Source organism: Hippocampus bargibanti, linkage group LG14 (assembly GCF_051943395.1).
Source record: "Hippocampus bargibanti isolate YZ-2025 linkage group LG14, ASM5194339v1, whole genome shotgun sequence".
Classification (NCBI taxonomy): Eukaryota; Metazoa; Chordata; class Actinopteri; order Syngnathiformes; family Syngnathidae; genus Hippocampus; species Hippocampus bargibanti.
In genome coordinates, this window is record NC_142747.1 from 17,932,087 (window position 1) to 17,949,588 (window position 17,502).

At 41.6% G+C, this 17,502-nt stretch overlaps 1 protein-coding gene across 4 annotated transcripts in view; it reads left to right on the top strand.

Annotated features, from left to right (window-relative positions):
- igsf9ba (immunoglobulin superfamily, member 9Ba) overlaps positions 1-17,502 on the top strand; it is a 41,123-nt gene that overhangs the window by 1,727 nt on the left and 21,894 nt on the right. For all 4 annotated transcript variants that reach the window (XM_089013719.1, XM_089013716.1, XM_089013717.1 and 1 more), the window contains exons 2-10: positions 3,589-3,786; positions 7,258-7,404; positions 9,912-10,063; positions 11,920-12,037; positions 13,287-13,428; positions 13,611-13,756; positions 15,013-15,296; positions 16,368-16,487; positions 16,769-16,919. In XM_089013719.1, coding sequence (XP_088869845.1) covers positions 7,344-7,404; positions 9,912-10,063; positions 11,920-12,037; positions 13,287-13,428; positions 13,611-13,756; positions 15,013-15,296; positions 16,368-16,487; positions 16,769-16,919 — 1,174 coding nt within the window. In that variant the 5' untranslated portion in view covers positions 3,589-3,786; positions 7,258-7,343. The remainder of the gene's footprint in view (positions 1-3,588; positions 3,787-7,257; positions 7,405-9,911; positions 10,064-11,919; positions 12,038-13,286; positions 13,429-13,610; positions 13,757-15,012; positions 15,297-16,367; positions 16,488-16,768; positions 16,920-17,502) is intronic.

A 17,502-nucleotide genomic window follows, 5' to 3' on the forward strand; every position in this document is an offset into this window, starting at 1 on the left:
AAAGTAATACAGTGAGACCTCAACTTAAGAACTTAATTGGTTCCCAGACAGAGTGTGTAAGGCGAAAAGTGTGTATCTAAAAAAAAAAAAAAAAAAATCCCATAGGAAACCATTAAAATGGGAATAATCCGTTCCCGGGTTTCCATAAAATATACTTTTCAACTATGCCAAGATTATATTGTCGTGAATTTAAAGGACAACCGAAGTCTTCGGACAAGTTGTGTCCATAATTTGTAAAATGGCTTCAAATGACTTCTACTGAGTGTATTTTACAAAGATTCCCCTGCATATAGCTATATTTTACGTTTTAAGACTCGCGTTGAATATTCAGGAAGTCTTGTTTTTCAGTTGGTGACGAGTCCGTACGTGACGTCACTAAAGGACCGCCATTCACCGTAAAAAAAGACGCATTGTAGCGGTCCTTCCATCACGTCAATGTATTTTGCTGGACTTGTTTGGTCTGGGGACCTTGTGTTGCACCCAAAAGCCGCCAGAAGGCCAGAAGAGGGCGTCCAAGCGCGATATAAGGCATTTATCAGCCTGTGGAAATGGAGGTGGCCACTGGAAGTTGCCATTTTCTGCCTCTTTTTGGGTGAGACATTTCCCCCCAATGTTGCCTCAAAATGGCATGGAATAAATTATTTAATCGATTGCAAACATGTATGCTTTCCTCTTCAGAACTATTTGAATCATATTCATAACTGGATGTGTAACAAGAAAGCATATTCTTCGAATCTGAAGCCATTGTTTTGATTCACTAGCAATGCAAGACGTCTTGGTGTGACGTCATGAACTGGGGGCGGGACTTCCTGAAAATGCCCAATTCGCAGCTCAATTTTTTGCAGATTTTGGACACTTTAAGTCATTTTTATTGGTGTTTTGCATTTGACTAAAATATCATACTGCGTGTTTTGGGTATTTTGGATGCTATAAAACGTTTTTCTGGTGTCAGTTAAAAAAACAAAAAAGTGACGTCAGTTGTGCTTTAAATATTCATAAGGCGAAAAGTTCGTAAGCTAAAGCGTTCGTAAGCTTAGGTATCACTGTACATCTATATTGGTTAATTTAGCACTTTAACAGCAGCTGAAGCTGGAACTAAGCGCTATTATCCCTTTCATATGTTTACACACACCACACATTCCCTGATGTGACCTTCAGCCATGCACTCTGGCATTCAATTACCTCTCTGTCAGTGGCCCATCCAGCCCGGTGGTTGCACGCCCTTGAGAGAGTCTTTCTGCAGCCATTTGGTCGAGGGGTATGACTGTACGTGCCGGGACATTCACCTCAAAATACGCTTGGAGACAATCATCCACCTTTTTGGCTTTGTGCTGCTTTATAAGTGAAGCGGAGTTGACAGTGAGCAGATGTTAAACATCAAGCCACTTCATACTTTGTCCTTGTCTCATACAGTGATACCTCGGTTTACGAAATCCTTTAGTTTACGAACTTTTACCAAAAATCCAGCTTGAATGATTTTTTTCGGATTAAAATTGTTAAACATAGAGTTAATTAGGTGTTGGTACCCTACTAGATTGATATTTGTACAAAGTAATACACTATAGCTTTATTTATATCCCTCTTTTGGCCAAGAGGCATAATAGCAGAGCAGATTCCATCAGCTGAATCTGAAAAAAATAATACATAATTTGATTTGATCTGCGTCTTTCTCAGAGCAGAATTCGCACCGGCTGAAACGACCTAAAATGGATTATCTCTGTGACAGGATCATGCCGATTAAAATGATAAACACACTCACTAAGTGAACCATATGGTCGTTCAGAGATGGAATCCGAGCTTTGGTTTATAGTGGAAAGCAAGTGGAGAAAACGCGTGGTCTTTGTTTTCAATTTGTCAAAAACAAGACTCTGGGTCATTTCACTTTCTTTCCACTATTCCTTGTCACGTAATTGCCATCACACATCACATTCTGCTTTTCTTTTTTAAACCCCTGACGTAGCTTAACTTACATTTTGGTAAAGATTGTGTATTTTACACCCAATTTATGGTCTCCAACAAGAGTTAGGGTTGGAAATGATGGTTTTAAGAGTAGTTCGAGGTCTCCAAATGAGTTAGCATTTTAAAGGTACAGTGATACCTTGGCTTACGAACTTAATTGTTTTCCCGACAGAGTGTGTAAGGCGAAAAGTGCGTATCCCAAAAATTAATTTCCCATCGGAAACCATTAAAATGAGAATAATCCGTTCCCAGGTCCTCATAAAACATAAATTTCTACTTTCTAATTTTCTAAGCCTTAAAACTACACAAAATATACCATATTTTAAGTATAATAAATGTGCTATGGTATTATAATTAAATAAATAAACTGTACTCTACTACTGTATAATAAAGTGGTTTTATTTACCTTTGTGATGGTCGTTGATGGCTTGATGGAATGGAGTGGCCGGTTTCGTCAGCATTAAACACTTCATGAGGAATGTAACCTTCTTCTTTCACCATCTTGAGGAATGATCCCTTGTAGGTGCTTTCTTTGAGATAGTTTTATCTAGTTCCTCATCAATTGTGTTCTTTTTAGCTGGGTTGATAGCTTTTTGCATCAAGTGGACAGATGGCTTGTGCGGGTTGTTTGTGGAGCCTGATTGATGGGATATTTTAACCTTGCAGTCTACACTCTGTCTTTGATCTATCAATGTTGAAACTCTCTCACTGTCGTCTGCCGGTCACTTTAATGTTTAAACCACCCCCCCTCTGCTGCGTTCTTGACCAATCACGTGGCTTTAACCGAAGACTGGGGGCGGAGAACTGCAATTTTTTTGTGAGAAGAACGGGCTCGGTCGCGAACGACACATCACTCATTGAGGCAGCTCCGTGTACGAAAAAAAGTTCTTATGCCAAGGTAAAGTTCGTATGCCAAGGTAAAATTTTCATAAATGTAACGTTCGTAAACAGGTAAGTTTTTAAGACAAGGGGTTCGTAAACCGAGGTATCACTGTAGTTTAGAAACAACAGTTAAGGTTTAAAATTAACGTTCACAGCCTGGGTTGGGATTTAGAATTAGTATTTGAAGACAACTTTTAAATGGTTTCAAAACTAGATTAGTTGGAAAGAATGATTATGTTTGAAATCAAGACTGTGGTTTCAAACAAGGGTTTCCTGTCTAAATCAGAGCTTTAAAATAGGGTTTGTAGCCAATGTCGCATTGAGAATTAGCGACTCGGCGTGTAATGACCATGTGTCTGTAATGACCGTACTTATGTCCACTTATATCTTTTTGTCAAAACGAATAGATTGATGGCTTGGACTGATCCCAATTATCATCTCATCAGCATTATTCTGCTAATGAATGACTATTTCCTTCATCCGGAGTGAAAAATCCGTGTCCCTTGATTATGTGGTCCAGGGGATTGGCAAACTGGAGAAAATCCATTTGTTGAGTGAGCGTTTTGCTGAGGTAGGCCACGGTCAGGCCCAGTGGCAGCAATCTTCGATTAATGGAAGCTTTCGGCAGTTGTACGGCACTGTCCACTCGACTCCGCGCCTCTTTTATTGTCTATGTGCAATAAAACGAATGTGATTTTAATGCATCGGAGTCAATTTGTTGATAGAAGCGCCTAATTACATCCTCAGGTGTCCACGGAGTGAGAGAGGAGCCTCGGTTTGTGACGGCACGCGCCGGAGAGAGCGTGATCCTGGGGTGCGACGTCTCCCCTCCCCTGGATGGCCAGCAGCCCCCCTACGTGGTGGAGTGGTTCAAGTTCGGAGTGCCTATTCCTTTCTTCATCAACTTCCGCTTCTACCCTCCCCATGTGGACCCGGAATACACTGGTGAGCAAAGAAAGTAGACGTAGCCATTCTTTGCCATGACACGCGTCATAAGAAAAATACAAGGGAAAGCAAGGAAACTTTATTTTCTACATAAGTGATAGAGATTACACCGAATAAGATTGTTATCATATTTAAAAGTTTCATGCTGTTATATGCTTAGTCAACACTTGTGACTCAATATACAATTGAAGCACAGACAACCTGGTCAACAGACACAGCAAGTTAAACTGTCAGCTTCATCTAGGACACAGGTGTCAAAGTCAAGGCCCGCGGGCCAAATCCGGCCCGCCACATCATTTTTTTCGGCCCGCGAAAGAAAAATCAAACTTTTAAATTCCATGATGGTTGCTAAAATCTGAGCCAAAATTTCATATTTTTGGATGTCAACCACAATAAAAGTCATTATTCTTGACTTCAGATTTGAAAACGAGTTATTCATTAATTTGCTGTGTGCTCTATATGTAATATTTGAAGGTATTTAAACATTCTAATGGTTTCCCCAAATTCATAACGGCCCTCGAGAGGAAACCATAACTACAATGTGGCCCGCGGCAAAAAATGATTTTGACACCCCTGATCTAGGAGATCTGGCCTGGAACAGAATTTAGGACTTGGGAAACTCCTTATCACAGAAGTAATTTATGACTTCAAACTCCTTCACAGCAAGAGGTCATTAGCCAGGTTACAAATTTATCAGTTCATGGAAACACAATGTTTTATTGCCTACAGCTGTTCGTGCTTAGAACTCAAGAGGTGTGGTATTCTAATCAAGAAAACTATGTTTTACTAATGTATCATTTTAATTTGCATGTACTCTCAATAAATAGCTTTGCAGAAGGTTGCAGAATTCAAGACGTATGTCATGAATGACTGCGTCTCCTGCCGGCAGTAGGGACAATCTTTCTGGTTCCGAGTCTTCGTCTGTTCTTTTAATTGGGCTTTAGTAAATATGTTCATCAACTATTTGAACTCAATTGCTAACCAAAACAGCAACACATATTAAGACACATAACCAGTCACATAAACATGGCATCTGGGCAGTTGTGTGTTCATTTGTTTATATGCATGCTCAAGGTCACCGCACTTTGGATGCAAATCATCCCCAATGAAAAGATCTCTTCTTCCGAAACGATAGACTTTGCATACCCCCTCGCAGACCATATTATCTCCTCTTCATTACCGCGTGTGGTTTTTTTCCCGCGGCTATATGGAAATTACAGCATTTAACAACATCTATTTTTGTACCAACTCAAAGCAAAGACTCCATCAAGAATACAGCCACGCAGCTTGTGAGATTTTTAGCGTGTGATTCTCAGGCTCCTGGCCAAGCTGCCAGCGTGAGAAGATCATATCTTTCGACAACAGATCCCTGATGTTAGGAATGATGTGTGCAGCTAAATCGTGGCCTATAGATGCAAAATGAAGTTTTGAAGCAGGACTGATAGTTATGAGTGAATGTAAAAGAGCCTGCTTTTAAGTAATTTTTACTTTTTCTCTATGAACGATATTCTGTGGTCACTTGATCTATGGCTAAGATTCTTGCTTATGGTGTGACAAGTCCTGTCTTTAGATTCTTGATCAGTGGTTCTTAATCTGATTCGAGGCTCCGAACGCCATCAGTTTCATATGCTCATTCACCGAACCCTTCTTCCAATGACTGTGCCTACTAACTGCAGACTAGACTAGGGGGTGGACCTCTGTGGCGGAGGATCCACCGAACCCCTGAGACCGACTCACCGAACACCTAGGGTTCGATCGAATCCAGATTAAGAACCACTGTTCTAGATGATTCCTCTTTTTTGTCTCATTTGTCCTCTTTTTCTGTGGGGATTTTCACACAGTGGCCCAAATGACTCGTAACCTGGCCATTAACGGTTGTTCTGTGTTTGGGTTTGAGCGATTCTGGGTTCCAATTGCAGATCAAGTCTTTTAAAGGGTCTGCAGATGAAAGACTTCCAGTATCGGGCACCAGTTGATTCTAGGAAAGAGCGATACACCAACCATCACTGTAGTCTCTCCCAGCTATACTCTGTCATTAGTAGTCTGGTTGCTGGTGAAAGGCAGACGACGCCTCCTATTGCCCCACCAGCCAATTAAAAGTAACATAACATTTAACAAGTCAATTTTCTGTTATACATTTTGACGGATGTGAAGCCCCCAAAAAGGTTGGCTTATTTGGCCTAAAAAAGATGATCAAGATGCATTGCGATTCACTTGAGCAGCACCGACTCACTTAATCTTCAAAAGACACTACCCACCCTGACTCAGCCGCTCATTGGGCTGCCCAAAAATAGACCTGTTTTTTTTTTTCAAACAAACATCCTTTCTTTTCGTGCAAGACTGTAGTCTCTGCACTACCTTTCTCACCGTGACTCCATCGATTTGCTGCTAACAACAACAAAAATCCACTCAGGTGACAGCGGCGATCCCGCAGTCAACTCATCTAGGCGTCACATAAAGTATAATTCCGCAAAAGCACACGGGCAGCCTTGACTCCAAGGTACAACAAACGGATCATAGATAGAGGCTTTCTACATCAGATGTTACAAAGATGCCTATTTCAGAACACCTTTCAGACCTGACAGAAGCGAATGTTTTTGTCTGTTTGGCTGTCAAAGGCATCCGCGTGAGCAGCAGGCCTGAAGCTGCTAGACAGTCTAGAGGCAGTCGATTTGGGCAGCCTCACTTTGTTCAACGTGTTCCCTTGTGGTTTGCTGTTGTTTGAATTCCAATTTATTTTGAACAGTGAAGGAGTTGGGGGCGCATGTCTTCTTTCAGATGGTATGAGATTTGAGATGGACTTTGATGCGGAAGGCCAAACAGATACTTTATAATCATGGGTTTGATTGAACCCGAGGGGTTCGGTGAGTCGTTCCCAAGGGTTCGGTGGATCCACCGCCGCAGAGGTCCTCCCCTCAGTCTAGTCTGCAGTTAGTGGGCACAGTCATTGAAAGAAAGGTTCAATGAATGAGCAAATGAAACTGGTGGGGTTTGGTGAAGATTAAGGACCACTGTATTAGATTGTAGCCTCCCGGAATTACCTACAAAGCAACTGCCCCTTTTTCCGGCAAGTCAGCCAACATCATGTGTTTATTTGAACTGTAAAATAGATTATTTGCACATTATGCTACAACTTCAGGGGCCGTTTGAAAGCCTGAGTGGACTCCGATGACTGTGTTCTAAAACCAGACTACATCTTTTTCTGGGTGGTGGTCATCTGCAGGCTCGTCTTGCTGACTGTGTCCAAAAGGCAGACTACACCTGAAACTGTGCACAGTCACCGTCTTTTTTTAAGCTATCTGTAGGTGAAAGGCAGACTAACCATAATCACCCGCAATCACTAAGCAGCAATCGATCCCACTCTGAACCGCACAGGAGTCCTGCCTGTGAACCGTGACATAACCTATGACCCAGTCCACGGACATATGTTTTCATGACAACTCTTGTCTTGCATTTCCCATATCTCCATAGGTCGAGCCTCGCTGCACGGGAAAGCCTCCCTGCAGATCGAGCCGGTTCGCTCGGAGGACCAGGGTTGGTACGAGTGCAGAGTCCTCATGCTGGAACAACAGTACGACACCTTCCACAACGGCAGCTGGGTGCACCTCACGGTCAATGGTGAGTCTTCAAGTATCATTCGGCCTACTCTCTCCATTAGAACATTAATGTTAGCTGGTGAGGCACAAGGGATATTCGGCCACTTTTAATACAGTCTACTCCACAGCTTTAACATCGTTGAAATCGAGATTTTTTTTAAGGCGTATCTCAATCATTTGTCTTTCTTTCTTCATGTAACAGTGGTTCACTCGTTTTTTTTTCAAAGTTCAAGACAAAAATGTGGCCCGTTGGTTGACTGGTTACACACACTTTCTGGGAACTAATTAAGTTTGTAAGCTAAGGTATGATGTCTATAAATAAATAAAGTTTTCCACATATAAGTCACACCACATTATAAGGTGCTATAGTAGCAGCCGGAGTCTGTGGTTGCTAACAGTATTTGCGAGACCTGTTGTAGCTCAATATGACTTTACAGATAAGGCGCACCTGTGTATAAGGCGCAGGGTCATATTTTGAAGAAAATTAAGGCTTTCGGGTGCGCCTTATACACCTGGAAAATACAGTAATCTTAGTTCTTTCTGTGCGACCTGGTACTTAAAGACCCACGGATCAGAACCGGCCCAGGGGTAAGGAGCCACTGCTGTCGAAGTCCATTTATAAAGCCTGCAACCCTGCATAATGACACCATAGTAAGACATGTTGATGTTTTTTTTTCTTTTCCTTTTATGGCATTAGGATGCGTCACAGTAATCGCGACTGTTTCCGCACGAGCCTCCGTATAGGGGAGTGAATAGGTCAGATTGTTGCGCCCGGCATCACCTGGGTGCTTTTCTGAATGTCTTGTTATTGTGAGGGGCACACTGCACCTCTGTCGCTTTGCCTTATCAGTATTCAAGCTCAATATTCTGCTCCAGAGAGCATCGCTATTTTCAGGCCTTTCAACAGCTACGAATAACATCCGTCATAATAATAATAATAATAATTAGCCATTGGGTTGAGTGGACGCTGGCGAGTGTGGCTGCAATTTGAAAATAATAATATATTTTGTGCAGTTTTAAAAATTAGAAAGTAGAAAATTATGTTTTATGGGGACCTGGGAACGGATTATTCTCGTTTTAATAGTTTCCTATGGGAAATTAATTTTTGGGATACACACTTTTCGCCTTACACACTCTGTCTGGGAACCAATTAAATTAGTAAGCCAAGGTATCACTGTACAACTTTTCAAGGAAAAAAATCCGCACCGCCTCATCTCTAACTATTAAATCAAACATTTTACTGAAGATTAAAAAAAAAAAAATGGCTGCAATTAGAAAGGCAACAGAGCAGCGGCAATGCCATGGAATTGCCTCAAAGCACTTTAAATCCAGTTGGAATCCCTCTAAAGACCCCTGAAAGAAAATATTACAATGCTGGTGTCCGTTCACAGTGCCCACATCAAACAAGTGGCGGGTGAAAGTGCTGTTCAAGAAGCAGGTGTGTGCCTCGCTGTTGGCTTTTTTTTTTTTGCCTGTTTACACATGCGCAGGCACATATACACACACACACACATATTCACACACCTCCTTTGGAGTTCCTGTTTGGTGGCCTTCGCTTCCTGCCAAGCGGACGGCGCATTAGTGCCCACTCAGTGGCAGGTGTCAGATGGCGAGGCCTTGTGCCCGAAAAAGGACAGTGAAGCCATTCTCCCTCCGGTCTACCTCCTTCCCTCCTCCTCTTCCTCTTCGTCTTGTCTAGTCTGGCTGGTGCTTCCCTTCACTGTGCTTTTCACGCATCACTCAGCTTTGCAGACATCAAGACAGCACTCAACGTGAGAATGAAAAAAAAATGGTGTCATGGGCATTGACTGCCATTTTGATCTTAATGGAGAAGATGCAGGCTTATTTGCATACCCTTATAAGGAGTGGAATTAATGTATTTGAGCAACCATGGGAATAATTAATCCACAGGGACCTTGATTTACTAGTTAATTTCATTCCATGATACCTCAAAACATTGTCTCCATTGAACGAAGTAGGAAAATCATTAATCTGTTCCAATCCCCTACAGAAAATGCAATGTGTTTCATTGAGATAAATAGAGCTGTACAAAATTGTACTTTACCAGAGTACAGTGAAACCTTGATTTACGAACTTAATTGGTTCCCAGACAGTGTGTAAGGTGAAAAGTGTGTATCCCAAAAATTAATTTCCCATAGGAAACCATTAAAATGGGAATAATCCGTTCCCAGGTCCCCATAAAATAAAATTTTCTAAGCCTTAAAACTATACAAAATCTACCTTATTTTATGAATAACAATAGCAAATAATATTGCAATTTTATGAGGTTATCATGAATCCACACGTTCATAGTAAAAATTCAAACAGTTTAATGACAGTATTTCTTAAGTTTCTTCAAGTCACACGTTATTTCATGGCTAACGACATCCTCTCGTGGACGCACTACTGAAGGCCTAGGTGTGACATCCACGGCCCTGCCACTGCTATCTACCATATCAAGTTTGCCAGCAAATAGTTTGCTGTGAACGCATTCGATTAACTTTTGCCCATTTTTTTATTCCCCGACAGCACCGCCAATTTTTACATCGACGCCGCCGCAGTATGTGGAGGCAAAGGAAGGTGGCAGCATCCTGCTCAGCTGCTCTGCCCAGGGAAACCCCAAGCCCATAATCAGCTGGCTACGGGAGGGGGAAGAGCTTGCCACAAACGCTAAGTATTCGGTAAGAAAAAACAAAACAAAAATAATACAAAATATTTATTATTATTATTAATGTACAATATGCTTTTTTTATTTTTATTTGTTTTAATTTTTCATTTCATTTAGTTTGTTTGAATTACATTTATTTTGCTTTTTGTAGTTTTTCCTCGTGTGTGTGTGTGTGTGTGTGCGCGCATGTGTGTGTGTGTGTGTGTGTATGTGTGTGTCCGTCCATGCAATTGTGTGCTGCCGTGTTTGCTCACCAGCATGCTCTCGCTTCCACAGAGACTTGCCAGAGAAATGCAGGAATGTGTCAGACAGGGCTGCAGAGAACGCAAGGGTGTTGTCATCGTCATGATGCTGGCTTTACTTAACTTTATTGCTTTATTTATGTGCGCAGTGAAAAGAGTCCATACAATGAAGCTGTTAAACAAAACATCGTACATGTCGTTGTCCTGCGGGTGATTTGTAGCTTGATCTAAAAAGCGATGTTACCTTCGCATAGACTCAGACAGTATAATGAGGTTTTCCACTTCAAATCCTTTCCAAAATGCCAATATGACCCTCCGCACCCTGCCCACCACCTTTTCCAGCGACTCCCCCTCAGGCAGGCGCTACCGAACCATGCGCACCAAACCCAGCAGACATTTAAAAGCTTCCTCCCCCAAGCCATTAACTCTCTAAACAGTAATTCAAATATAATTGTACAATAATAATACATTACATTTATTAGCGCCTTTCCAAAGTCTCAGTCATTTTACAGTCACAGGATGAAGTTTTTCTGTGGGTGAGCAGCGGCAGCCACATGCGCCAGCGTTCACTCAACCCCGAAGTAACTCAAATAGATAGAAAGCTAGCTAGCTAATCGATAGCAAATACATTGCTAATAAATAGCCAGACAGCTAGCCAGCTAGACAGCTTACAGCCAGTCAGCTAGACAGCTAATAGCTATCTAGCTAGCTAATGGATAGCAAATTAATAGAAAATAGATAGCCAGCTAGATAGCTTACAGCCAGCCAGCTAGACAACTAAATAGCTAGCCAGCTAGACAATGGATCGCTATAAGCGCCTTTCAAAACTCTCAAGGTCACTTTACAGTCAAAGGATAAGGTTTTTCTGTGGGTGAGCAGCGGCAGCCACATGCGCCAGCGTTCACTCAACCCCGAAGTAACTCAAATAGATAGAAAGCTAGTCTGCACTTTGGGATATATCTACTTTACAGCTTTCCACTGTTTCCTTCACACTTTGACTCCCAGCCTGTCATATACACACTGCGCGGCGAATGCGACGTGTTATGAAATCATGTGACCCTACATGTGTCAGACGAAGAATACTTGGTGTCTCTTTGCTAATTTCCACACGGTTAGCTCTTGTGTCACTTAACTGCTTAATGTACTGGACTACAGCTGTGTGTGACCTGAATGGATGCATCCTCACAACCTGTTGCGTAATTTATTGAGGGAGGTTGTGAGGTTAAAGGACAACCGACGCCTCCGGACAAGTTGTGTCCATCATTTGTAAAATCACTTCAAATGACTTCTACTGTCATATACAGGTAACATCCGACTTACGACCAGCTCGACTTACGACCACCCGTACTTAAGACCATGACCTGCAGACCCCATTTTTAAAATGTTAACTCTCCGCCTGGCACCGCAACGTGCTAGCAGGCCGGCAACGTGTTTGTCACAGCAATCGACCATGTGATGGCACCAGAGGGGGGAGTAGGCCAGTCATTTAGCTTCCGAGTCTCTATTCAATATTTTGAATGGATTTCGACTTACGACTGTTTTGACTTACGACCGTTTGTCGGAACGGAACTCGGTTGTAAGTCAGATGTTACTTGTATTTCAGTTTGTTTATTTATTTATTTGTCAGGTGCACGACGGAAGCCTGACCGTCCTCGGCATCACTCGCGATGACAGGGGGGCGTATACGTGCCGTGCCTACAGCGACCAGGGGAAAGTTCTGCATACTACCCGTCTCCTGGTGCAAGGTACGAGTCTGTTGAAACCCTCTTAGAAAGTCGTGTTCGTGGCTATGAAAAACCTGTGTCTGTCTGTCTATCTGTCCATCTATCTTACGAATGCTTTAGCTTACGAACTTTTCACCTTACGAACATTAAATTTGCGAGACTATAATCTCGGCATACAAATTACTTCTCGGGAAACACACGGAGCGCCACTGGTTTTCCACACCCACTTTCTTTCAGTGCAGATGTGGTTTGTTATCGAGTGTATACTTTTGCTTTTTTTTGGAACCGAAAAATACCCCACCACAGGCTAGTGTTAAGCCGAAAAGGACACAAAAAAAATAAAGATCATCGAAAAACACGAACGAGGTGTGCGTTTGTGTGACTTAGCGTCCCACTACCAGTATGCTAAGTCGGCCATTGCTATGTGTGGATAAGGGTGTTTCTGTCTTGTCTAAGCAACGGTCTCAGGCAATAAAAGAGGTTGAAAAACTTCTGTTGATTTGGATTAATGAAAAGCAGCTAGCAGGGGACAGTGTGTGAGGGTATTATCGTCAAGAAAGCATGGCAACTTCACTCGGATATCATCAAGAAGCAACTACATCAATGACCACCACAAAGGTCAATAAAATGACTTTATTATCCAATGCAGTTTGTTTCTTTAATTGCAACACAATATCACATTTATTATACATAAAATAAGGTATATTTTGTGTAGTTTTTAGGCTTATTTAGTTAAAAAAAATGTTTTATGGGGACCTGGAAACGGATTAATCTCATTTTTAATGGTTTCCTATGGGGAATTTATGTTTGGAAGACACACTTTTCACATTACACTTTCTGGGAACCAATTAAGTTTGTAAGCTTAGTTATCACTGTATCTATCTGGCTATCTAGCTATCTATATAGCTATCTATCTAGGTCGCTATCAAGCTATCTATCAAGCTATCCAGCTAGCTATCTAGCTATCCAGCTATCTTGCTAAGTAGCACCATATTTGTTGTATGAAACAGTTCGAAATGAAAGAGAAAAGGATCAAAGCATCCTTTTCACCAATGGATCAGGGATGTCATAGTGAACTGTACGCGTCTGCTACAATCTAAATGTTGAAATCAAACACAAAGCTGTAGCATCCATTGACGAATAGATATCGTCTCACATCTCCTGTCCCACGTAAATCCGCTTCAATTCCAAGCTGCGGCAGTTCCACATACGCATCGGCACCCTGCGCTGGCGCTCCTTTCTTCTCATCGCGTACTTCCTTGTGTTTCAGGGCCACCGTTCATCGTCTCCCCGCCAGAAAATGTCACTGTCAACATATCCCAGAATGCATTGTTCACCTGCCAAGCCGAAGCATATCCCGGCAACTTGACCTACACCTGGTTCTGGGAGGAGGATAACGTCTACTTTAAGAAGTAATGTTGAAATACTACATTATTATCATAGCTGTAAATTAATTGACTTTTTTTGTTTACTCTGTTTTACTGTTTAACGGAAATGTGTCTGTTTGATTCTCTGCTGCTCTTCACGTAACTTCGAATGTTACACACATGTTAGCGTGTTTGCACGAATGACAACATGCGTGTCCCCTACGTAGTGACCTGAAGCTGCGAGTGCGCATCCTCATCGACGGCACCCTCATCATCTTCCGGGTCAAGCCCGAGGACGCTGGAAAATACACGTGCAGCCCGAGCAACAGCCTGGGCATCTCGCCCTCGGCATCAGCTTACCTGACCGTTCAATGTGAGTGTTGCCGTGGCAACTGTCGCTGATGGTTGGGTGGAGAATGTTGGATGGATACTGGTTGGGTGGGGAGTGTTTGATGGAGAGGGGGGGTCAAAATGACCCAGTTTGCAGATCACATAACATGCTCTCATGATGTAGGACATTTTCATTTCATAAGGTTGCCATCTTAATTCCATGGCTTTGATATTAGCATTTAGCGTCTTCATTTCTTCAATTATCTCTCATAATTTCATCAATATTTTCATCTTGTCAGAGATGTTCGGTCAGACACTGTGAACGAAGGCTCGAACACAGGAAGATGGTCATTTACTGCCGGTAGGGGATGCTGCTATTCATGACCGATAGCCCTCTGCCAGGCTATTTATTGAGAGGATATGCAAATTTTAGTAATACATTAGTAAAACATGTACTTCTTGATTTGAATACCACACTCCTGGACGTCCCAAGCACCAACTACTATATAACAACAGAACGTAGCAATTTTAATTGGTTATCCTTAATAATAATAATAATAATAATAATAATACATTTAATTGTAAGCACTTTTCAAAACTCTCAAGGTCACTTTACAGTCACTGGATCTGTTTTTCTGTGGGTGAGCAGCGGCAGCCACATGCGCCAGCGTTCACCCAACCCTGAAGTAACTCAAATAGATAGAAAGCTAGCGAGCTAGCCAATAGATAGCTATATAAGGTGCTACAGTAGAGGCTGGGGTTACGCACTACTTCTTCTACAGTGGGAAAATGGAGTCGGTGGCTACTTACAGGGTCAATATTACTTCACATATAAGGCGAAACTGCGTATAAGGCGCAGGGTCATCTTTCGAAGAAAATCAAGGCTTTTGGGTGCGCCTTACACACCGGGAAATACGGTATAATAAAATTACACTTTTCCCCCTTAAAAATTTAAAATGTCTCTTGGAATTGCATATTGTCCTTAAATCATTATCTTTTAAAATCAGCTTTCATAAAATTGGTAAAATGATGACACATACAATGCAGTGCATTTCTTTCATTACAATACAATAGCACATTTATTATACATAGAATAAGGTATGTTGTGTGTAGTTTTAAGGCTTATTTAGTTGAAAAGTATATTTTATTGAAACCCGGGAACGGATTATTCCCATTTTAATGGTTTCCTATGGGAATTTTTTTTTTGAGATACACACTTTTCGCCTTACACACTCTGTCTGGGAACCAATTAAGTTTGTAATTTGAGGTCTCACTGTACTTCTTTTTTCCCCCCACCAGACCCAGCCCGGGTGATCAACATGCCGCCGGTCATCTACGTCCCCCGCAAACTGCCGGGTAACATCCGCTGCCCGGCCGACGCCAACCCACCCGTGACGTCGGTCAAGTGGGAGAAAGACGGCTACCCACTGCGGGTGGAGAAGTACCCTGGATGGAGCCTGACGCCGGACGGGAGCATCCGGGTCGCCGAGGCCACAGAAGACTCCCTGGGCACTTACACCTGTGTGCCTTACAACGCCCTGGGTACCATGGGCATGTCCCCCCCTGCCACTCTGGTGCTAAAGGTAGGACACAGCGATAATAATAATCATAATAACCGTAATAATCGTAAAAATCGTAAGAATAAAAAACATCATAATATAATCATAATCATAATAACAGTCATAGTAATAATAATTATCATAGTAATAATAATCATAAATCACAATAATCATAAAAAAATCATGAAAAAACATAATCATAAAAAGCATAAAAAATCATTATCATAAATGTAATCATCCTAATAATCCAAATAATCAGCATAATCATCATATTCATACGCTCCTGCCTCGACGATAGAAGTGCTTTTTTCTGTCTCACTAGAATAAAGTAGTTTTTTGTTCACCATCTATCATCGTCACTGATATTTTTATCACTGAACTTCGTTGAACACCGAACCAGGAAAGAAACAAGAATTTAAACCGAACATTAATATTTATAATATTAATACGAATACTAACAGTAATAGTAATACTACTAACGCTAGTGAGTTTTGAAAGGCGCTTAAAAATTAAATGGATTATTTTCTTTGTTTATTTATGATTAGTGGTGTTTATGTATTTATTTATTTTTACTCCCAAACGTATATTTAAGGAAAAGAAGAAGCTATCTTGCTTGCTGGATAGCAAATAGCTTGCTAGCTAGCTTGCTATTCGCTATCTATTAGCTAGCTATCGATCGAGCTGGCTGGCTATTAGCTACTTATCTATTGAGTATCTATTAGCTAGCTCTGGCTGGCTAGCTAGCTATCTATTGACTGACTATCTAGCTGGCTGGCTATCTAGCTAGGTATGTGTTGGCTATCGATTGGCTAGCTATCTAGCTTTTTATCTATTTGAGTTATTTCCGGGTTGAGTGAACGCTGGCTCGTGTGGCTGCCGCTGCGCACCCACAGAAGAACTTATCCTGTGACTGTAAAGTGACCCTGAGTGTTTTAAAAGTCGCTGATAAATGAAATGTATTATTATTATTATTATTATTATTATTATTATTATACTAACACTAACGATAATACATTTAATTTACAAGTGGCCTTCAAAGTACCCATAGATACTGTTGCCCATACTGACACCCATCTTTTGTGTGTCGACTGGAAGGATCCCCCTTACTTTAACGTGAGGCCCGGGGGGGAATACCGACAGGAAGCTGGCAGAGAGCTTGTCATCCCATGTGCTGCTTCTGGAGACCCTGATATTCCCAGTATCACTTGGAGAAAGGTATTATTGTCAGTTAGGAAACAAAGAAATGGTGTCGGTTGTCCTTTAAAACATAAAAAAAACAATTCCTCAATATCAGAGTTATCTTTCTCTGAATATTTTCTTACTCATAAAATATATTTTCCCCTCTTGTCACGTTGCATCTTCTTTCACATAAAATGTGGACGTTGTCCATGTAATTCTCCGACTCCTTTCCCCACTGGTACTTTTCCACTGTTTCCCTGATATCATTCATATTTGTATACCTACTTCTCAAATATTACTTCAAAATCTGTGTTTAGGTCGGAAAGCCGAGCCGGAGTAAGCACAACATTCTCCTTAGCGGCAGTTTACAGTTCTTGTCGCTCAGCAAGGAGGATCACGGCGAATGGGAGTGTGTCGCTACCAACGTGGTCACGAGCATCACTGCCAGTACCAGGATCCTGGTCATTGGTACCATAACACACACACACACACACACAGAAATAGGTCCTTTGTGTTATTCCCACAAAACAGCAGGCAATCCACATCTCTTCATCTTCTCGTTTCTACCCAATTTGGCGGTGGCCTTGATTAAAATTTAATTTTGTCTCATCTCTAATAGCTTTATGCGTCTCATTTTGGAAGCACAGCCTGGCGCTGCTTTTGTGTATCTATCAATAAATGCAAAAGAGTCAAAATTGGTCGAGGGCTAATCACAGTGACTTTGGTTTTAACCGATTTCTGAGAGTCGAGTTGTGTGCGTGCGTGTGTGTGTGTGTGTGTGTGTACGTGTGTGTGTGTACGTGCGTATGTGTGTGTATATATATAGATATCAAATATCAGAAAGACTAATAATCCCACAGGATCAAGCAAGCTAGATAGTTAGCTAGATAGATAGTTAGCTAGCTAGATAGTTAGCTAGCTAGATAGTTAGCTAGCTACGTATCTATCTATCTATCTATCTATCTATCTATCTATCTATCTATCTATCTATCTATCTATCTATCTATCTATCTATCTATCTATCTATCTATCTATCTATCTATCTATCTAT